The following is a 23,571-nucleotide window of genomic DNA, read 5'->3' on the forward strand; positions in this document are numbered from 1 at the left end:
CACAATCATATAATAGAGGTCTGTAACCTCTAACTCTTGAAAATCCCTAGTTTGAATACTCTGGATTTGCCTTGCTCAGCAACTAAAAAAAGCTTTACAACCTGCAACTCAGTTTTAGCTGAGCAACGAAAAACAAGAAGCTGTGTGCCAAAGTATTCTGTTCTTTTGTATTTTGATTCACTAGTTTTATATGGGAAACAGGATGGAAAGTTACTGCATACCAGTATTAGGATTCTTATTTGAATGGCTTTTGACAAACATTAAATAAAACAACATTTATTAGATAATTCTGTGGTCCTTATTTTAAATATCCCATTCCACATAAAAATAAATATTTGAAATATTTTTCCTACTTATGATTATAACTATTTTTTGTGCTTCCCATTATACCAAAGTGCTATTTTCAACAATTAAAGACAGCTTTAGTTTTTTTGAAAGGTTTTAATAGCCATGTTTCTTTTTTATTCTGTGGTACTTGGATTCCTGGAAACCCTTCTACCTCCGGGCTACACTCCCAGATACCTATTTTTTATATATATTTTTATTTGGAAACAGGGTCTCTTAAGCCAGTGCGGCTGGCTTTGAACCTGCACGATCCTCCTGTCTCTGCCTCCCAAGCACGGGGATTACAAGTGTGCGTCACCATACTCAGCAATAGCCATGTTTAATATTACTAGTTAACAGACACATTAAAAGCCAGGTAGCTATTAACCTGGAAGAAACATCACAAAGCTAGGTAGATATTAACTTGAAGCATTGGCTTGCTTGTCTTCAAATTTCAAGAAAAGCTAACTCTTTGAGTTTAGTTATCATAGCTAATTTGGAGAGACTATTATAAGTTTAGGATTTTAACATTTGTATTACATATATCAGACATTTAAAAATAATTTTTAAAAATATCAGACATTTAAAAATAATTTTTAAAATTTTAATAATTTCAAATACATTATCAAATTTTTAATTTTTAATAATGCTTTGGCATTTCTTGGAACTATAACGGAGTTACTAACACTATCTTATTAATTGAGGGAAACAAATAATTATGATTTGCTTAAGATGTTATAATTAAAATTATTTTCAGATGAATATGTATAAAGCCCAGTGAATTTTATTTCTAACTTACTTTGATGGACATCAGAATTTAGAAAGCTTGTGTCCTATGAAGATATCATATTTTTTAGTAATATGGAATAGTTACCTAAACTTACAGTTTATTTAGTAAAACTAATTCTGTTGCAAGTACTAAGATACAAAGTTAAGGTCTAGTGTTCATGGCCTCAGCTAACTCATGATGTAATCAAATAGGCATGTATATATTTACTATGATATACTTTAGAAACAATGATAGACAACATGCAATATAGGGGCCAGAAGAGGAGGAAGGTAAGGAAGTAGGAGTTATTATTTTACTATTAATGATATTTAGGAACTAGAGTAGAAATGGTCTACTTCATTAGACCATTTTATTTAATATTACTTGTTGAGATATGAAAATAGCAGAAGGTCTTGGTCTTGGATAATTGTTTGGGATAAGAGCAGCAGGGAGGATGAGAGGGACTCCAGACACAGCACCTGGATGTGTCCAGATAAAAGTTTAGAAAAATTAATTCAACAATTTATTGAACATCCACTGTGAACTAGACACTGCTATTCACTGAAGATATATTTAAACTATAGAACTGTAATGATACAAACTTGTACAGTAAGCACCACATTGGAAGAGGATACGGGGTTGTTTTGTGAGCCTATAGAAAGGTTAACCATAACTTAAGCAATTTAGCAAGGTATGAGATGGAAAGAGAGGTTGGGGCCAGCTAAACCACAGAGTGCTGTCTAGAAGCATGGTAATGGACATATGTACCACTTCTTAGACTCATGACCTTGGATAAATTATCTTCTCTAAGCCTTATCTGTAAAATGAGGATAATATGAACCAACATTGATGGAACTCCTATTATGTATCAGGCGTTAAGTGCTTTTTGTAGATTATATGATTTGGTATCCACATCAAGTCTAGGAGGTAGAGAATGTGTTCCATTGTTATATATCAGAGCTCTATTCATAGTGCCTACTTTATAGACTTGCTCTGAGTGAAATCAAGTGGCTACGTGGCTTACTATACAGACTGTTCATGAGATTACCTCTTATTAACAATCCAGGAAATATGAAATTGGAGGTTTTGAAACAAGAATATGTATAAATAGTTCATAGTTTGAAGAGCAAAGATACTGTATTCATCTACTTGTTCAGGGAATGCTTGTTTTATGCTTATTTTGGATTCAGTCTAGGTACTGTATTAGGTGCAGGAGACAGAGGGTTAATAAATACTGTTACTCACTTTGAGAAGAATGTGTGCCTTACTTTTGCCTAGCATGGAAGTCAAAACAATTAAAAGGGCTGGGGTGTATCTTAGAGGTAGAACACCTCTGGGTTCAGTCCTCAGTCACACACACACACACACACACACACACACACACACACACACACACACGTACACTTGATCAAAGAGAATTAACAACTATAGAATTAAGAGTAGTAATGAGAATGAAGAAAACAAATATGAGATATATTTTGGAAGTAGAATGGATAGAAATTAGAGATTTAATTATAGCCTGCAGGCTGTAATTTAGACTGTAAAATTGAAGGTGTTTTTGATCAAGAGTAATCTAAGGGTTATGAACTTAGGGAATATAGGAGGTAGGATGTCTTAGGGGTCAAATTAATTAATTTGGTTTTGGATGTGTTTGATTCAAAGAGCCTGCAATAATTAATTAAATACCCAGTTTAAAGAAAAAGAAGAAGCCAAAAGGATACTTAGGAAAGTTAACAGAGGAAAATGTTTTGAAGAGGGTATGTTCAACTGTGACAAATACCATAAAGAGGTCTGAAGTTATTGCTTATTATTTTAAATGCTTTTTGTGTTTGTGTTTCTTTCTACCTCAACTTATACAATAGTTATTTTCAAATGAGTGGTGTGATCATTTGTATATATGTAAAGCATTTTGATTATCTTGTCCAAAAGATAAAAATGTATTTGTTTTTCTCAAAGTATGGAACCTCAAGGTCTTTGTGACAATGGAAACAAAAAAGCTGATTGGTAAACCGCTTCAACCAGCAAGACCTGTTCGTCATCTGACTTCTCCCCCAGGTGAGTAATATAGTGGATGTTTTTCTAAATATTAATTTAATGGCCAAGTAATATTTGAAAGTAAATAACACTAAAGTAATTGAGTAATAATATTACTAAATAATTTTAGAATGTATATTTAAAGAAATAATAAAAATTAATGATTTTTCTGTTTTAAGAATTTGTAAGTATTACCAATAAATTAAGACTTTTTTTTTTCTTTTTGGTGGTACTGGGGTTTCTGGAAGCCCTTCTACCTCTGGGCTACACTCCCAGACCTATTTTACATATTTTTATTTGGAAACAGGGTCTCTTAAGCCAGGGAGGCTGGCTTCTAACCAGCACTATCTTCCTATCTCCGCCTCCCAAGCTCGGGGATTAAAAGCATGCGCCACCATGCCCGGCCAAATTAAGACTCAATCTACCAAATCCAAAGTCTTCCAGATGAAGAAGGATAGAAAGAATAGGCCTTGACTGAAAGTAACTGTATTTTTTTCCCTCATGTCTCATTTTCAAAGTTTGCTGTCTTTTGGTCAGAACGATATTCTCACTACAGACTGTGCTGTGTAATTATCATCACTTCAGAATAGTCATGCTGGAGAGAGAATGGTCCTTTGAAAGACATTCCTACATGCAGAACAAAAACTAACAAAAAATGAACACAACACTTAAAGATTCTGTGGTGGCCATGTCACATGTGTTTGCTAATAGAGATAGGAATGTGCTTGAGCTGGAACATATCTAATTTCAGAAAATTAAATAAAAACAATCTGTAATGTTCTTCTTTTGCCCACACAGCTGTTCCTTTGAACAAATTATTTAAATACTAGGTATTTTAACTCCGAAGTTGGACTAGTGTCAGTTTCATTCTGTTCATTACTTGTTGCCAGGTGGCTTCTGTATTCTAGCTTACATTAGAACTTATTTACCTGTTTTATTTCTCTTTACTGAATGTGTTAAACTGACTTAACTGAAAACTTAAGAAAAAATATAGTCCTTTTATTGGTACAAAAATGAAACAGACAAGGTAGATATAGTACCATAGTAGATATCTGTCCCATGTTCATTCTCTTATCCTCGGTTTCTACTGGAAGATTATCTCCAATATGGTGGTACTTTCTCTCAAGATAGCTGTGACTTGGGACAGACAAATGAAATTAATGGCTTTTCCTAGACTATAGCTTAGAAACGGCTGATTCTCTGTCCTGGTGCACTAGAAGTAATCATGTAGGTCATATCATGGATTTTATCCTAAAGGGAAAGTGTTGGCAGCAGCTCGCTTCTGTAACCAGCCTTTTGCCAGCCCCACTCTCTCCCTTCAGTTAGGCAGATCCAGGTTTTCCCTGATCCTCCCTCCAAGGCTAATGAGAAAAGACAAGAATGGGCAGGTATATTTTTAAAATTATTTTAAATTATTTTACTTATTTTTTTCTATTTGCTGAAATTATTTAAACAAATCGATTTAGAAATACCATAGAATTAAACTAAACTTCTGACATGTAAACATACTGCCATGTTCCTGAAACAGATGTTAACAACTGATAAAAATAATCGCTCTTTAGGAAAGCTGTCCATTAATAAGGCCAGTCTTCAGCAAAATTAAAGCCATTTTGTTTTTTAGCTTTCCTACTCTGACAGTGCAATACTATCAAACCACAGTCAAATATTATTTTAATTTTAAATCATTTTTAAAAATTTTAATAAACTTATTTTAATAATTTTAATAATATATTTTAAATATATTAATTTTATGTAATTTTTATAAATTCTAAATTGTTTAAATTATTTTTTATATTTTTAAAAATTATTTTTAAACTCTTATATAACATAGTGCAAATCAACATTATATGCACACACCACTTAGTGTATTTCCTTTGCATCTCACCCTATCTGATGTCCCTTTTGTTTCTCATTTTCTCTCTAGCTTCTGCATAGGAAAGAAAACATATAACCTTTGACCTTCTGAGTCTGGCTGATCATACTTAACACAGTGTTCTCTAGTTTCATCCATATTCCTGCAAATGGCATATTTTTTTTTCTTCTTTATGGCTGAGCAAAATTCTATTGTATGCATATACCACATTTTCATTATCCATTCATCTGTGGATGGACACTTATTTTGGTTCCATATTTTGACTATTGTGAATTGTACTGCAGTAATCATGGGTATACATGTAAACTATTTTCCTGATATTTATTTTAACTATTATCCTCTTAAAATACAAATATCAGAGTAGGTGTGTATTACATAGAAAAGCTTAATAAATCAGAAGATAATTGTGGCCTTTCTCAGCACACTTCCACAATCCCTAAACAACTCAGTTCCTGAAAGGAATCTTCTTTTTCTTCAAGACTGTTAAATCACTTCATTTTGTGAAGCATTTGTGATACCCCCAAGCCAATCTGGCTTTCCCCTAGTACGTTCTCTACATTTTTAATATAACTTATCATATATAAAATTATTATAATCATTACTTACTTTTATCTCTGAATTTTATATGCTGTATACTATCCTCATTTACATTTCATAGACTTATATTTAATAGGATTGAATAATATTTGTTGACTAGATGAACTGTCAAAAAACATTTCACAGCAGTGCTGCAGGTCCTTCCTGTACACTTAAGCTTTTTAGGTGATGATATGTCATTTATTGACATCATGGATATTTAAAATATTTTTTTTCCTCTCCTAACAGGAGCAGTGTTCCCTTTCAACTTTCAAAATGAATATCCATGCAACACTCAGTGCTTACAAAGTGGAGTTAGCAGAGTAAGTTTTAGAAATGATAACAAAATGGGCCTGGGAATGTAGCTCAGTGTTAGAACACATACTTAGCATGTATGGTGTCCTGAGTTCAATCCCCAATACCAAAACAAAACAACAAAAAATTTAATAGGATTAGGCAGTGTGGACTGGAAAATAACCATTGTTAAATACCCGATACTGTGCTAAGAACTTTATGTATTTTCTGAAAGTTATGATGTATTTGAGAAAAATGCTAAAGATAATGTAATATCCAAGTACCTTCCACCAAGCATTTTAAAATGTGAGCATTGTACAATATTTGTTTTAAAATACTATAATGATCATCTACATGCATATTTTATTTTATGCAAGCTTGAGAAGTTCTCTATGGTATAAAATTAGAGTAGAATTGCTCTACTTCATTAGCTACTTGCCAAATACTCTCCAAAGTGATTGTGTATGCAGTACAGAAGGCTCTGATTTTTCCAATTCCTTACCTTGTTATTTTCAGAGTCTAACATTTTTTCTTGTCTAATGAGTGAAAAGTATATCTTTTGTCAATTTTAATTTTTAATTCTCTTGCTTATGACATAGCAATTTTTTTTATTATTAGCCATTTAGATTTACTCTTTGTGAATTACCAGTTCATATTATTTGCCCACTTTTCTTCTCTTGCTTTCTTGATTTGTATGCATCTCAAACTTATTATGGATTATAGTTGTTCTTGTATGCACAATAGATTTTTTATTTCTTAGTAATATAGTATGGAGAGAGTAGTGTGTGTGCGTGTGCGTGTGCGTGTGCGTGTGTGTGTGTGTGTGTGTGTGTGTGTGTGCATGCATGTGTGTTTCTGAGTTTTCAAGAATACTGGAGTATCAGGTTTATCGTTGTATTTCCAATACAAAGCACAGTGCTCCTAAAGTGTCTCATGACACTAAACAGAGTGTCATAGGCACTCTGTTTATTAAATGAATGCCATTAAATGAATGGCCATCAACAGGGCCACTGCTACTCATTTGGAAGTTCTGCAAGAATTAGGATAGGACGAAAAAATAATAGAAAATATAGGTTTATTAGAATAAGAAATTTTGCTTCCACCTGTTAAAAGTTTATGTCAGTACTTACTATTCATGTACCCTTTTATCTATCTATCAATCTATTTATTTTATGGTACTAGGGATGAAACCCAGGGGCTTTCTACCTCCAAACTACATCCCCAACCCTATATTTTACTCTTTATTTTGAAACAGGGTCTCACTGAGTTGCAAAGGGCCTAAATAGCTAAGGTTGTCCTTGAACTGTGATCCTCTTCTCTCAGCTTTCCAAATGCTGGGATTACAAGCATGGTCCACCACGCCTGGCTTTCAGGTACCCTTTTAAATATAAAATTTTCTACCCACATGGTAAAAAATCCAGCTCAACTATCCCTTGTCAATATATTTTAAGTTCCTTCCCAAACTCTTCTGATATTTACTTTCTTGTCTGTAACGGGACAGTCATACTTTCTTATTCTTTTAGGATTATGGTGATTAAGTGAAACAACTTATAACCACCTTATAAAACTTTTACTAATTATACATGTTTATATACTGTGAAAATTAAAATAATCAGTAGTTCAGTTTTTAATAGGTACAGACATGAAAAAGTACAGTTTTACTTTTGTGTTTGATTTTAGGTCTTGTATTTAACTAGACATTACATAGTGACATGGTCATCTGCTAAAATTTTCAAATGTATAAATAATTTTTTCATTCCTCAAAGATCACATTATACTTAATTAAATATAACAGTCAAAAATAAAAGAATAGCTGGGCGTGGTGGCTCATGTTTGTAATCCCAATGCTTGGGATGCGGAGACAGGAGGATCGCCCAGGTTCGAAGCCAGCCTCGCTGGCTTAAGAGACCCTGTTTAAAAAAAAAAAAAAAAAAAAAAAATATATATATATATATATATATATATATATATATATATATATATATTAGGTCTGAGAGTGCTGGGAATGTAGCCCGGAGGCTGAAGGGTTTCCAGGAACCCCAGTACCACCAAAAATAAATAAAAGAATAAAACCTTTATCGTTTCATATTTTTCTCTTATAAATGATGAAAAACTGCTGATACTTGATTTTTTTAACCTATTTTGATATATCAATTGTAGAGAATCATCTTCTTTATATTATGTAATAGGGATAGATAATTCACCCTGTCTTTATGCAGCATTACTTTGACAACATTTTCATAAATTTAAAATATAGTTATGTGACTTGTCAATAGAGAGATTGATTGAACAGAGATGTACATTTTTTCAGGATAAATGTCTTCAAAGAAATTTACCTTAGTGAATGATTAGAGAATGCAAACTGATTTTTATAAGTATAAAAAGAGGTAATATCTTAGAGGGAGATCATATTAACCAAGTTTATGAAATATTTATAAATCAGAAAACAATTTTATCTTCTGAAACAGATCTGATCTTTTGATTGATGAATTTCTATATCTAAGGAGATTTACAGGAAGCTAAATTGTAATAATTTTTTTTGTTGTTTTTGCAATACTGGGGATTGAATCCAGGGGCATTCTACTTTAGAGCTATACTCCTTAGCCCTTTTTTTTATTCCTTACTTTGGTTTCTAGCCCTTTTTTTATTCCTTACTTTTTCTTTCTTTTTTTTTTTTTTTTTTTTTTTTTTGGTGCTGGGGTTCCTGGAAACCCTTCTACCTCCAGGCTGCACTCCCAGACCTATTTTATATTTTTATTTGGAAACAGGGTCTCTTAAAGCCAGAGAGGGGGGCTTTGAACCTGTGCGATCTTCCTGTCTCCGCCTCCCAAGCATGGGGATTACAAGCGTGAGCCACGATGCCCAGCTTTATTCCCTACTTTGAAACAGGGTCTCACTAAGTGGCAGAGTGCCTCACTAAGTAGCTGAGGCCGGCCATGAACCTGTGACCTCCTTCCTATCTCAGCCTCCCAAGTACTGGGATTACAAATATGTGCAACCATGCCCGGTTATCAGAATATTTATTGATGAACATGGAAACAGAAGAAAGGGTGTTAATTAGAAAATAAATTTTTAAACTGTCATAATATTAGGTTAGCCAATCTCACAATAAAAATAGTCTTCAAGTAGGACTGGACAACTTTTAAGTTCTCTCTCTCACATTGTCTCTTCAGACGGTATTTAAAATTAAGGTTTCCCTCTTTTTAGACAATGTTTTTATTTATTTTTGCTTCATTGGATGAACTAATTTTTATTTCCCATTTCCAAAGTGTTGGATGAAATAGTTTATGTGCATATATAGTGATATTGGGATCTACTCTGCATGAAAACCAAAAAGTAAACACAACAAAAAAAGTAAACACTGCTGATTTTCCGTGAATAAAATGATTTTTTTTTTTTTTTTTGGTGGTACTGGGGTTCCTGGAAGCCCATCTACCTCCAGGCTATACTCCCAGACCTATTTTATTTTTGGAAGCAGGGTTTCTTAAGCCGGCCTGGCTGGCTTTGAACCTGTGCAATACTCCTGTCTTCGCCTCCCAAGTATGGGGATTACAAGCGTGCGCCACCATGCCCAGCTAAAATGATTTTTTACCAATTATAAACTATTTTTGATAATTTTGTAACTATTTATCTTTAATACCATATAATTCTCTGGTCTTATGTTCTATTTCAAAAATAATTATGGCAAAATTATATGTGAATATATTTTGAAGCATATTTTTGTTCATTTTAAAATAAGCTTATTTAAAAATGTTCATTTAAAATAATCTTATTTAAAAATGGTTGCTTATTCTTGGCCTCTACATATTTCTTGACTAATATTTTTATTATTAGGAAAATGTTTTGGGGTGACAAAAGCAGAATATATAAAATTGTTAAACATAAGTTGAGGGTGGTGGTACATACCTGCAATCCCAGTGTTTGGGAGGCTGAGATAGGAGGATCTCAGGCTCAAGACCAGCCTCAGCAACTTAGTGAGACTCTCAGCAACCTAGCAAGACCCTGTTTCCAAATAAAATATAAAAAGGGCTGGGAGTATAGATCAGAAGTAGAATGACCCTGTGTTCAATCCCCAGTACTACATGCATGCGCGCACACACACACACACACACACACACACACACACACACACAGTGTTAAACCAAAGTTTAAAAATATATTCTTGTTCAACAGTGTAAGACGAATGGAATGCAAGCCTTTTCTCAAGGTCTCAATGAACAACCGCAACATCAGTCTCCAGTTAAAAAAGGTAAAATTTTAAACAGTTTTTAAGTTTCATCACAGAATGCCTTAATATTCACCAAAGCCAATATTGTTTTGTTGCTCATGGAATCTTATTACATTTGTAAAGTTGATTTCTATCACTGTTAGTCAGGTTATTGGTTTGGCAGCTCTAAAGGAAAGACCAGACTAACATGACTTAAACAAAGCAGAAATTTATATTTTTGCATTTTAAGTATCATGTAAGCTTCTTCTGAACCTGGTCTCTGTAAAGTTACTACTGCCCTGTGTTCTCTCTCATTGCTGTGTCATCCTCAACAGAGGACATCCACCTGATGGCCCATGATAACCGCCTGTGCCCCTGCCTTCATGTCCCCTTTCCAGCCATCAGGAGGGAGAACAGGGGGGAGGAAGTTAAGATGATGATGACCAGAAGTTGCCAATATTACTTCTCCTTACATCCTCTTGCCACGACTCAGGTGGTGCTGTATCTAGTGACAAAGCAGAAGGGGGAAATGTGGTCTTCAACTGAGCGAGCAGCTCATTCTGTTACTGAAGCAGAAGGAAGGAACTGCTCTTAGTTTCTCCCACACTAGCTACTTTTGAAAATATAAGAAAAAATATTTATTTAATAAAACTATGAATACAATTTAAAAGTTAAAAAGGACTTTGTCTTTTCTTTTAGTATTTATTTTAATATTTCTAAACACGAAATATTATTTAACATTGTTTCTAAATTTCTTAATTTTTGATACTATGTCATGGCTTTGTAAATGAGAACATAGGTCTTTCCTTTACTTCTCCACCTTTCCATTCCCCTCCCATCATATAGTTATTTCAAAGTTTTAAAGTGTTAATCACTTTTTGTGTCTAGTTCTAGCAATTGCTGAAGAAGGTTTTTTTTTTTTTTTTACAATAGTTTTTATTATTGTGGAATTGTTTAGTTCCCTTTCATTTCTGTTACTTTTTACTTCATGTATGTTTTGAAATACAATGTGACACATTGGTAACTATCTCTTTGCTTTTAAGTAACCACTCCACTATTTTTATGTCTACTCTTTGTGCTATCTTTTTACATACATTTACTTTTCATCTAAATGTGTCTTTATAGTTAATATGTATCTCTTGCAAGCAAAAATAGGCTATTTTTTCACTTGACCAGTTTCTTTAAACAATTTCCCCTTTTCACTCTTTCCTTAATGACTTGACTTTATGTAAAAGGAAAATTAGAGGTAATAAATGTTTCGAAGCTTCTTCCCCTCTGTTTTTCATAGACATTACTCATCTTTTTTATAAAGTAACAGAAAGTACTTCAGGGGCATTCAGAAATAAATGAGCCAAATAAAATGAGTTTTATCCCATAAAACTGGGATAGTTTTATGTTTTATAACATTATGTTTAATGTTTAATATATCTATAGAGAGAATTAAATACAGCAGAGATTTCCTGTTGAAGCTCTCAAGTGTTTCCATCTGCAGAAAAAAACCAGACTTTCTGCCTGATCATCCCATTGTACTTCAAAAACCAGTAAGTAATTTTCTAACTTTGTATTGTAATATCGTATTCATAATTTTAAATATGATTTTTACTATTCTTATTGCAAAATATTAGTAATTAAGAAAATACAAAATCTATGTATACAGTATAAGTAGTCATTATAAAATAGTTATCACTCTACTCGAGGAAAAGTGGAATAGCTATAGCTTTTGAAACATTTTTATTGAAAGGTCATAAAAATAATATTCTATTTCTAAAAGTTCTATTTTTGTTTTTCAAATAAATTCTATATATCTATATGGATATCCAGTTATTCTAGTGATACTTATTGAAAGGATAATGCTCTGACACCTTGGTGGCTATATATTCATGGTCTGTTTGTAGACTTTCTTTTCAGTTAGTATTATTAATTTTTTTTTTTTTGCAGTACTAGGGATTGAACCCAGGGGCATTCTATCTCTGATCTACACCCCCAGCCCTATTTTTATTTTTATTTTGAAGCAGAGTCTCATTAAGTTGTTGAGGGCCTCACTAAGTAGCTGATGCTAGCTGCAAACCTGTATTTCTCCTGTTTCAGCCTCCCAAGTACTGGGATTACAAGAGTGCACCATCCAGCCTGGCTTTAGTTATTATTTTTATACAGTAAAACAAGTCTCCAAGTTATTTTCTTCAGTGCCTCTTTTATATTCTTAGCTTCTTATAGTTCTGTGTCACTCATCCAACTATATCAAAGCAAATTTACAAAAACATCTTTTAGGATATTATAGGAAAGGACATGAGTATATCACATTTGGTTTAAATTGTAGCTCTACTCTGTATACTAGTAGTTCAAACTTGGGCAAGTCACTTAACCCTTTTGAGTGACAGCTCTGTAATTGAAAATAGGGATGATAACATCTAGTGGTTAGGATTAAATAAAATAATGTATGAAAGTATTTAATATGCCCATTTTTCTTTATGCACGCAGTAAATGATTTCTATCTTTTATTGCCTTTACAGACATCTGAATGTAATTTGACCTTTTAAAAAGTTTTATTAACACTTTTATATAGGTAAAGGCAAAGTAGGATTCTACTGATATGATATACAACATATATAAATATATATATATTTATATAATATAGATATGCTGATAATGGCTCAAATATGAGATAGAGCCAGTTTCTATTTTTGGCATTCTAACTCTTAAAAATCCATAGCATAGCCAGGTGTGATGGCACATGTCTATACTCCCGCACTTGGGAGGCTTAGACAGGATTGTAGGTTTGAGGCTATATTTTGCAACTAAATGCAGCCCTATATAAAAATTAAAAATAAAAAGAGTTAAGAGTGTAGCTCAGAATTCAAATGCTCTTGGTTTTAACCCCCAGTAAAAAAAAATTATAGATTTATTTCCTCAATTATAATATACTTCTAAATTTTATATTATCATAGCTTATATTACTATTTAAGTTTATAATTGAGAGAACTCTACAGTTCTTTTAAAATTAATTAAATTGGTAATTATTTTTATAATATCTCTTTCAAATGAATAATAAAAATATACTTAGTGATAAAATTGAATTTTCTCACCTGTTTGAAGATCTTAAGGCATATTATCCTTGGGTCCTAAGAATAAATGTGAATCTCAGTGCTATATAAAATAAAATCACTTTATTTTTAGACTTTCTAATTTAACACTTTATTTTGCAAATAAAGGTTTAACATACATTTTTTTTGAACAAACATATATTAGAATTAAGCTTACTATTGATTTATGTATTAGTAACATTTACAAAAGTAGTACCACAGAAACAGAAGAGCGGGTTTGGAACACAATTTAATATATTTTAAAATGAATTAAATAGGCTTACTGAAACATAGAACTGTTTTTTATTTGACAATTTCAGCTACTTTTATAGTTTCTATAGTAACATGCATTCAGATCTGTAAACACTTATGTAGGTAGGGTCACAGTATTTGGTATGATAAACTAATTTGTAAAAACTATATTCATTTGATCTAACTGTTAAATTAACTCTTTCTTCTATATTACAGGAAAACAACCAAAGTTTTAAGTAGCATTTTAAGAACAGATGAATATGAAGATAAAGAATTATTCGTTTTATATTTTGGACAGCTGCAAATGAAGTGAATCTAGTAACAATAACTGTAATGGACTGTGACAATTCAATTTATTTTTAATTTTGATGGTTAGCTATTTGGCTTCTCCTAAAATGAAAAAAAAGATGAGATATTTTAAAGTATAAAAAAATTTCTAATCAGTTTCATCTTTGCAGGCAGTTTCCTGCAAAAATTGGGAAGTAACACTGGAAAGTAGGAATTTGGTTAGTGAAGTGGGAAGACTGTGTTTATAATTTGCATGCTACTTGCATTTTTTTGTTTTTCATCAATTGTAATAATGGAATGGAAATGTAAGCTGTAAAGATTCTCAAATATAAAGTATTTGCTACGATGTATGTATGGTACATAATTTCTTGTTGCTTTTAAAGTTGCTTTTGTTCTGTTTTACACTGATTTCGTACCAGCACTTGAACAGATCATTCCCTTCTCTCTAGAGGCTTAGAATGATTCAGGATGTTCAATGCAGTTGTCGATGACAGGAGGGAGAATTTTCTAATAGACATTTTTTCAAACATGATTGATTGGTCTCTAGGTTTTTGATAATAACATTGTCTTGGGATCATAATTACTAGCAGAGATTGACAATTTTAAAACAATGGTAGTAAATGAAACTGAAATTGAAAAGTAGCTGCTACTTATGTCACTAATCAGACCATATGAACAATGGAAGTTGAGAAATTACAAAATAAAACTGATATATATATATATTTCCAAAAGAGGAAAAATTTAGGTGTTTGCAAATAATTGAGGTACATTAAGTTTCAATTCTATAATTTCTTATAAGAACATATAATAATAATAATAATAATAATAACAATAATAATAACAACAAATAATAATAATAACAATAATAATAATAATAATAATAATAATAATAACACAGAATTTGGGGATTTCTATTTTTAATTCCTAGAAATTTTATACAATAAATCTTGCAATTTTTTCACTCTGGATGTACTGTTGTAAAAAAAAAAGTTTCTTCCAGCACAGTGTCAAAAAGTTTTGCTGATAGAAAGGTAAGTATAAACTCTCACTGCTTATATTCTCTCAGATTCCCGGGTCTGTTGGCCCCTAACACTAATTGTCCTTCACTGAGTATAAACTCCCAAAACCAGTATCTTTTTCTTCATTGTTTTTTCCACTTGTTACCCAGATTGAACGTTTCCCATATTGGTCTTCAGTACCCTCTTTTTTTATTACTTTGTTCCCCAGAAAAAGGATTTTTAAAATAGGAAAAAAAACTTCATTTATTGATAATCTTAAAATGAAATATTTATTTGTAGGGCCCTGTTTTTAAACTTGTTTTGCCCTATTTTCCTTTTATATTACAGGTTTCATGTGAATATGCATGCCCCTGTGCATGCATGCGTGCACACACACATTCACATGCTCTCACAAATATACAGGAAAACATGTCTAAGAACTGAGGTCACAATGACTATTCAGTTTGCTTTATTATTTGCCTATCTTTAAGACCTTTTGACACTAGCATTAAAAAAGTGATAGAATTTATGCTAATTTGCAGTCTAGAGAGCCTTTCCACTTAGCACTTTTACCAGGCAGAACTCTTTTTAAATCAATCTACAAAGCTACTTTGGAAATGGCCTCATATCTAAAAGACCTAATAGGCTTTTTGTGTTCGATATTGAAACGGATCAACCAAAGCAGTATTGTGATTGGTTATCATTTGTATTTTTGAGACCACTTATAACTGGTTCCAAGAAGAGTCTGTATATCAAAAGTGCCTTAGGTTTCAGTCTTTTGGTCCTTTTTTACTATGTGTAATCAAAGTGAGACTGCAAAGACTGGTTTGTTATCTGTTTACCTTTGTACATATGTATAGCTTGTTTGAATAATCATTGTTCATCTCCATTAATATTGTTCTCTGCTTTGTGTATATATTAAAAGAGTTGAGCCAGGTGGTGTTTTTTAGTGTTTTTATCTTTAAAATTAACCAGAGACACATATTTATATACATGTGTGTATGTAGGTCAGAATTACTACTTATATCTAAGAGAAACTATGAAAAAAATTAATTTTATTTAAAGTGAATGAGCGCTAATGGTATAAAAAAGGTATTGGTAAGATTTATTGTTTGTAAATTAGTTTGAGAAAATATTCTAGGTCAAATTTAGTACTAATGAAATAAAATTTTAATTCACCCTTCTTTTTTCCCCTGAATTTCCCAAAAGTGAAAAAATAGAAAATTTTTACCTTTTGGGCTTTTTCCTAAAGCTTCATGGTTTCAAAAGAATTTGGCCTAGAGAATAACATGGTAATATTTTGTTGATGTTATATTTTCTTTATCAGGGCTTATAACCAGAATAGAAGAAACGTTTATTAAAAATATTTAATTTCTGAGTTTTATGGAGAGGACTATTTCTGATACATAGTTTTAGTAATTTTTTTTTACAGAAACTAGAAAATAGGTATTTTCTCCCCTAAGGTTTTTGCTTATTTTGTATTTCCTCCTTATTGATTTGAGTTAAAATTTTATTTTTAAAATATTGCATTTTGAAGTCATTATCTAAATTCAAATGCTGTTTTTAAAAGAAAGCTAGCTGTCTGGATCATATACCAAAACCAAATGCAATAATATTTAGCCAGGTTTCTCCAAAGTAAAACTCTCTTCTTTGTTTGACATAAATACATGGAATTAGGATACTGATAAATGATATAATAATGTTACATTACTACATGGTTCCTTATCTTATTGTGAGTTAGAAATAGAGATTGAAGAGTAAGCTTTACTCACAAAAAATCTGTTACTAAAAGTTCACAAAACACTGATTTAATCCTTTATAGTATGACAATCTATAAAATCTGCCCTAAAAAGTAATGCTCTAAAATTTCTAAAAGTTAATGTTTTAAAAGTTTTTTCTTTATAATTTTTCATAATTCCTTTGTGTATATACTTTTTCATGTTAGGATTTTGTCACTAGATTATCTTAGGTTAGTTATAATAGAGCAAACAATTAGCATCAGATATTGAGATTACTGCTGAACTTTGAAAATTGAGCTAAAATTCACACAAATGATAAAGATAACACTTTAGAAGACAGCACTGAGAGGAATTATTTAAAAAAAAATATACAGTAGATTAACAACCACAGAGAATTTTCTAGTTGACATTTTAGATGAAACACTTGGAACCATGAAGAAAATGTCTAGGATCATCTAGTTGTTGTTCAGGACCCACCATGACGCTGAAAAAAGAAAAACATTTTTTAAAATAATGAAAACAGCTTCCACAGCCAAGAAAGTTCAAGTTAATAAAGGGATCTTCTTCAACTTTAGACTGCAGAATTATCTTTCTAGTCACCACTTCTAGGCTACTTGGGACAAGACTGAATTATTCCTATGCAGTTGATATTTGTAATACATTGTTTAGCATTTTGGTATAGTACAGGATTTTTGTCACACATATGAATAAGGCTTGTTTTGACAATAAGAATATAAGTGCCTTAATGAGAAATCATATTATTTTAATCTACCCAATACTGGTAGTTTTTAGAAAGTAAAAATTGTATTATAGAAAATTATATATATATATATGTATAACTATATATATATAATTTTACATATACATTTCAGATAATTGAGTATAAAATAATACTATAGTATCTATAGTATATTTCTATTTTAACATTGTGAATATTTCCCCCAATGAATATGAATATCCCAAAAGACAAACCTACAGTAGAGAAGTATGTTTGGTAGAATGATATGAGAGACAGGTAATGGAAAGGGATAGAATATTTTTTCAAAGCTGTTTAAGAAATTTGCTTGGAAATAGGACCTACTTTCTTGTGCATCCTCTTTCTCAATACCACAGGCCTTTCTCTTTATTCCCAAGGATATTCTGCCCCACAAACCAAGTTATCAAACATTTTTTGTCTGAGTTGCTTAAGAACCTGTGCTGCTATATTCCATAATGATTCATTTGACAGATTCTTTTGTATTTGAGAGTTCATAGGAACATATTTTAGTTTGTTTTTATATTGGGATAAAGTACAGTTTAGTTTCTTTTTTTCTTGAGCTGCATTGTAGATAAATTAGAAATCTTAATAAAAAGTAATCTTATTTGATATTATAACTTCTAAATAAAATCCTACTCATCCTGTGTTTCTAGACATAATAACTGCTTCTTTTTGGATTTTAATTTTAGGTCTAAATATGCACAGCTTATTTGTTTTTAATTATTTTGTTAGTAGCCTTCAAAAGCATGTAACACACAAAATGTACAAAACTGGTTATTAAGATAGTTTTACAAGTCTTGGCCATTAAGACTCATAGATATTTATATGCTAATTCTAGATTTTTGTTGAGGAAAGTGTGCCCACCATTGTACCCATAAAACCTTAATTAAAAAAGTGGAATGCCCCAATAAAAGTTAATATTTTATTTGAGGTAGATTAAAACAGTAGAAACCAATCACAACCTTTCTGTTCTACGAAATTTCAGTGATCAATGTTGAAATTAGTTTAGAAGGCATTAAGTTGATCTGAATTTGGGGTCAGAGAATAAGAATTGTTCTAGTTTTATTTGTGTTCAGTATGTCTTTAAATTTGGAAATGCTCTGAGAGAAGAGTATTACAATTCATGAACCAGTACACTAGTAGTGAATAGAAAGTTAATACAGGATAATGATAAAGTAAGGTTGGGGCAGAAATTTCAAACAAATTTCTTTACATTTCCACTAACTGGAATAGTGTGCATGTCACACACACACACACACACACACACACACACACACACACACTTTCTTTTCTGTGATCTTCTTTCTACTGTATTTGTTCAGGTGTTTTCTGATCTAGACTCAAGACACTTAAGAACAAATTTTGTCCTTTCTACATGGTCAAACAAGTGGTTTCAGGATTGGGAGAGTTGAAAATGAACTGGCAGATAGAAAAAATTGGAAGTGTCAGAACTTCTTGGAGACTTCCATGACTGAAAACTAGTGCATTGATGTTGTCAAAGTCTTTATTCAGTTCTTCATTTAGGAACTGTTTATTATTTTATGCTATATATGGTGCTAATATTGTATTAGGGTAGATAAAAATGTGGTAAGATATGGATCTCATTTTCCTGCATTCTATGTACAAAGGCTGCAGTAGTCATATAATTTGTGTTCTAGGATTTTCTCCCCAGACTGTCCATGGCTGTATAATAGCTAAGCTAAATTGAAGGCCGTCACTGAAGTTTGCTCCTCAATGACCTGCTGCCACAGCTACCTGCAACTATATTAGAAAGCTATAGTGCTTTCTAATATAAACTGTGAGTCAAATTGTGAACCACGAGAAATTTCAACAATATTCATGGCTTTTTTAGGATTAAATTTGAATTCTAAAGTGAGAAATTCTACAGGTCTACCATTCTCTAGGCCAGCAAACCTGTTTGTAAGAGCTAGAGTAAAGACATATACCCAGCTCAGACTTCGGCTGTGATAGCCAACTCGAAATGATTTATACCTCATCTCTTTCCCCTTGCCTAGCTGTAATTCCAGAATTCACTTTCTCACTTTCCATTTGTTCCCCAATCCATCAAAATCTACCATAGTTTTATATTCCTAGGTAGCACACCATTAAACTATTCTCTTGAGCAATGATCTTGTCAAACCCAATTTTTATTCCCATTCTTTGAGCCCCCTAAGGGCACTGCATCCTTGCATTTGACTCTCCCCTTGATACTCTTCTCTCTTGGATTGGTGACCCTCAGTCTCCTTAATAAAAAGAAAAAGGTATCCTTTCTCTACAAATCTTTTACAGATAGGTATTTTCTCAAACTCCTAAGATATTTTGTTCTTATCTACAAACTTGCTCACTAATTCCAGACTTTAACCATCATCTTGCTCTAATTAACTCAGCCAAAACTCTGGCAAGCTCCTGGTCCAGGTGCTTCTCTTCTCATCTCTCTATACTCCTTATCACGGAGTAAAGCATGTAATCATACTTCTCAAAAATCTTGAATGATTTTATAATATTAATGAATACTTTTAAGTATTTCATTATGACATTCTTAACCTTAAAGTTGAGACCTCATCTCTTTAAAACTATTAAATTAAGGAAGCAATCAGCTCTTTGGCTCACAATGCACACTTACCTCTAATGCCAACTTCTGTTTTATGCCCTGAGTTGATTTTACCTACAAACATTTGTCTTTGAAAATATTCTTGTCAGACTGTGTAGTCAACATTTAATAGGCAGCAACTATATTTTTAGTTTATGCCTTCATTATTTCCCAACACAATGCTTATTCTCAACTGGAGCTCAGTCACTGCCAGTAAGTAGGCTAAGCACCCAGTAAGCCCACTGACAAGCACATATTAAATATGTGTACAATTGGTAACTGAATGGATGGGTAGATGAACAGATTTAATTTTGGTTCTCAATTATCTTTTTTAAAATTTTTATGTGGATCATATTGAAAATGGCATATTTTCAGACAGTACATGTTGCCCTCCCACCCCCTCTTCCTCTTTCCCCTCTCCCAACAATAAGTGTCCAGGTTGACCATGCTACATTCATAACTTTACAGATATTCAGATGTAGCTCCTCCATTCATCAACCTCAGCCTTGTTTCTCTCCTACCCTTCCATTCTAGCTTTCCTGAGGTTACCCCTCCATTATCTGGAGTCCCTCTGGTATTTCTAATACTCCTTAGTTTGGGCATACTAGAGAAAACATATGTCGCTTCTCTTTCTGTGCCCGGCTGATCTCACTTAATATTCTCCAGGACTTTCCAGCTTCTTGGGAATGGCATGATTTTGTTCTTCTTTATAGCTGAGTAGAATTCCATTGTGTGTATTTCCCATAATTTTTCAATCTGTTTCTCTGTTGATGGAGACTTAGGTTGGTTCCATATTTTGGCTATTACAAATTGTGCTGCTATGAACATGGATATGCATTATGTTACTGCAGTTCTTTGATTTCAACCCCTTTGGAAAGATACCTAGGAATGATATAGCGAGATCATATGGTGGATCAATTCCCAGTTTTCTAAAGAATCTCCACACTGATCTCCATAGTGGCTGAACTGGTTTGTACTCCCAACAACAGTGTAAAAGAGTTCCTCTTTCCCCACATCCTCATCAGCATTTATTACTTGATTTCTTTATGCTTGCCACTATGATTGGGATTAGATGAAATCTCAGTGTAATTTTGATTTGCATCTCCCTGATGGCTAATGATGTTGAGCATTTTTTCATGTATTTACTGGCTATTTGTATCTCTTCTTTTTGTGAAGTGTTATTCAATTCAGTTGCCCACTTCTTGATCACCATGCACAGCAATCAACTTGAGATGGATCAAAGACTTAGAAATTAGACCAAAGACTGAAGTTATTAGAGGAAGGCACAGGCTCAACATTCCAAAATATAGGCACAGGCAGTAACTTTCTCAAAAGACCTCCAAAGTGCAGGAAATTAAAGCAAGAATGAACAAGTGGGATGGCACCAAACTAAAATGTTTTTGCTCATCAAAAGAAACCATCGAGAACCTAAAGAGAAAGCCCACAGAATGGGAGAAGATCTTTCCAGCCACCACTCTGATAGAGGGCTAATATCCAGAATATACAAAGAGCTCAAAAGGCTCTACACTAGCAAAACAAATAGCTTAATTATCTTAAGATTCAGACAAAAAAAAACTTCTTAGAAAATTTTCTACTAAACTTCTCCAGTTTTCCCCCAATTATGATAAAAATATTTCTAATATTTCTAATTTCTAGCCCATTGGTTATTTACTTTGAATTGTATTCAATACACTAAGGCACACTATGGTAAAGAACTCGAATATTTTTTGAAACATCATGCTTTTCCTTATATTTTAAGTCTGTTAAAATTTGGAAGGTAACCACAAAACTAATAGGTTTAATATACTCAGGAACACAAATAGGACCAACCAAGAAGTAAAAGAAATAGAACAAATACCTAATTTTCTCCCCAAGCCCCAATTGTAAGATCTATCTATATCTATCTATCTATCTATCTATCTATCTATCTATCTATCTTTCTATCTATCTATCGATATATAGATATATCTTATATATTCAAGTTCTGGTTTTTTTTTTTTTTTTTTTTTTTTTTTTTGGTGGTACTGGGGTTCCTGGAAGCCCTTCTACCTCCAGGCTACACTCCCAGACCCATTTTTACATCTTTTTTATTTGGAAACAGGTCTCTCTTTTAAGCCAGTGCTGCTAGCTTCGAACCTGCACGATCCTCCTGTCTCCGCCTCCCAAGTGTGGGGATTACAAGCATGCTCCACCACGCCCAGCTCAAGTTCTTTACCATAGTGTGCCTTAATGTATTGAATACAATTCACAGTAAATAACAAATGGACTAGAAATTAGAAACATCAAAGATATATATATATCGTATATATATGATACATATCTATGGAGAGAGAGAGAGAGAGAGAGAGAGAGAGAGAGAGAGAGAGAGAGAGAGAGAGAGAGGGAGGGAGAGAGAAAACCATTGATAAAAGGATAAAGTGTGGGAGGAAAAAACATACTATCTTAGAAAAGCAAATAATGAAACTCAAGGACCCAGAAGCATTGTGAACCCAGAATAATTACCAGGAACTAGCATAGTAGATGTGAGTTCTGGAGTTTCCAAGAAATCCACGTTACTTCTCTGGAATGTCTTGCTGCAGTTGGTCTGAAGGTGGCTGTATAAATAATGATAGGTTAAGACCATGCATTTTAATTTAGAAACTTTCTACAAAGAGTGTAGCAGAGGTCAAATCCAATCAAGATGGTAAGGCTTTGATTGATTGGATTAGATATCTGGACAGAAATTTTTAAATGCTATTTATTCTTAACAAAGACTCAAGAATAATTTACTAATTATAATTAGAAATTTAGAAAAATGTTTTTAATACAAGGGAACATAAATTATTATAGAAGATAAAATGATAGGTAGATTTTAATTTCTGAAAGAAGTTTAAACAAAAGAAAGTACCTTAGCTGTCTTACTGTTTAAAAAATAGTATAGGTAAGAAGAAGGATTATAAATTTTCCATCTCTTGAGAATAAAATGAAATAGAAATAATATATCAAAAGCACATGTCTGAAAGCATAGAGTTGAAAATTTTGCCTTTAGATCCCCTTCTATGCCTGAAATACTAGTGGAGCCCTCTCCCCCTCTTTTAGTGGTGCTAGGAATGGGATTGAGAGCTTCATACGTGCTAGATAAATGCTCTACCACTGAGATAGATCCCCAGTTCATGAAAGTGCTTTGTTTTGAAGCCACAAAAATAAAATTTTAAGGTTAAATAGCTGTTGAATGAATTGCCAAGTGTTCTATTACTTCCATTACCATATTTATCACCCTTAAGACAACCTAGCCGAGTGTGGTAGTGCACGCTTGTAATCCCAGTACTTGGGAGGCTGAGACAGGAGGATCGCAGGTCAAAGCCAGCCTCGGCAGCTAATGAGGCTCTCAGCAATTCAGACCCCATTTCCAAATAAAATATAAAAATATATCTAGGAATGTAGCCTGGAGGTAGAAAGCCCATAGGTTACATCCCCAGTACCACACATACACAAACAACAACGAAACAAAATACAAAAATGGACCTATTAGCTATATTTTTGCATCATTTGATACTATCTGGAACTGTTTATATAATAATTACAGAATAGCAAAAATTGTCTTCATTTCATTTTTCAAATTATGTTTTACAATCATTTTAAGGTTGATTTGTATTTAATCTTTTCCAAACAATGTCTTGACTTTCTCTTTTAAATGAATGCTGTATTTGAAAGCATTTGAAAAAGTTATACTCTTTGCCATTATATTGGTCATATCATAAAATAAACACAGAGCTCATCTTACAAGCTCCATACCCCTCCCCACCCTACC

The 23,571-nt window shown here is 32.6% G+C and overlaps 2 protein-coding genes across 2 annotated transcripts in view; one reads left to right on the forward strand and one right to left on the reverse strand.

The window, feature by feature from the left end:
* Positions 1–3,075: 3,075 nt before the first annotated feature.
* On the forward strand, positions 3,076–13,649 carry LOC308262664 (uncharacterized protein C8orf88; the record flags this gene model as incomplete). The annotated part of the gene is made up of 5 exons (XM_080695251.1): positions 3,076–3,148; positions 5,826–5,899; positions 10,044–10,119; positions 11,512–11,618; positions 13,626–13,649. The coding sequence occupies 5 exons, from the start codon at positions 3,076–3,078 to the stop codon at positions 13,647–13,649; spliced, it is 354 nt and encodes a 117-aa protein (XP_080551377.1).
* Positions 13,650–16,889: 3,240 nt separating this feature from the next.
* Positions 16,890–23,571, reverse strand: part of NECAB1 (N-terminal EF-hand calcium binding protein 1) — a gene marked incomplete at both ends in the record, with an annotated part of 166,946 nt that continues 160,264 nt past the window's right edge. Inside the window, 2 exons of the mRNA XM_080693743.1 lie at positions 16,890–16,918; positions 22,284–22,375. Of these exons, the coding sequence (XP_080549869.1) occupies positions 16,890–16,918; positions 22,284–22,375 (121 nt within the window). The remainder of the gene's footprint in view (positions 16,919–22,283; positions 22,376–23,571) is intronic.

This window comes from Muscardinus avellanarius (genome assembly GCF_963383645.1).
Source record: "Muscardinus avellanarius genome assembly, chromosome: 4".
Taxonomy (NCBI): domain Eukaryota; kingdom Metazoa; phylum Chordata; class Mammalia; order Rodentia; family Gliridae; genus Muscardinus; species Muscardinus avellanarius.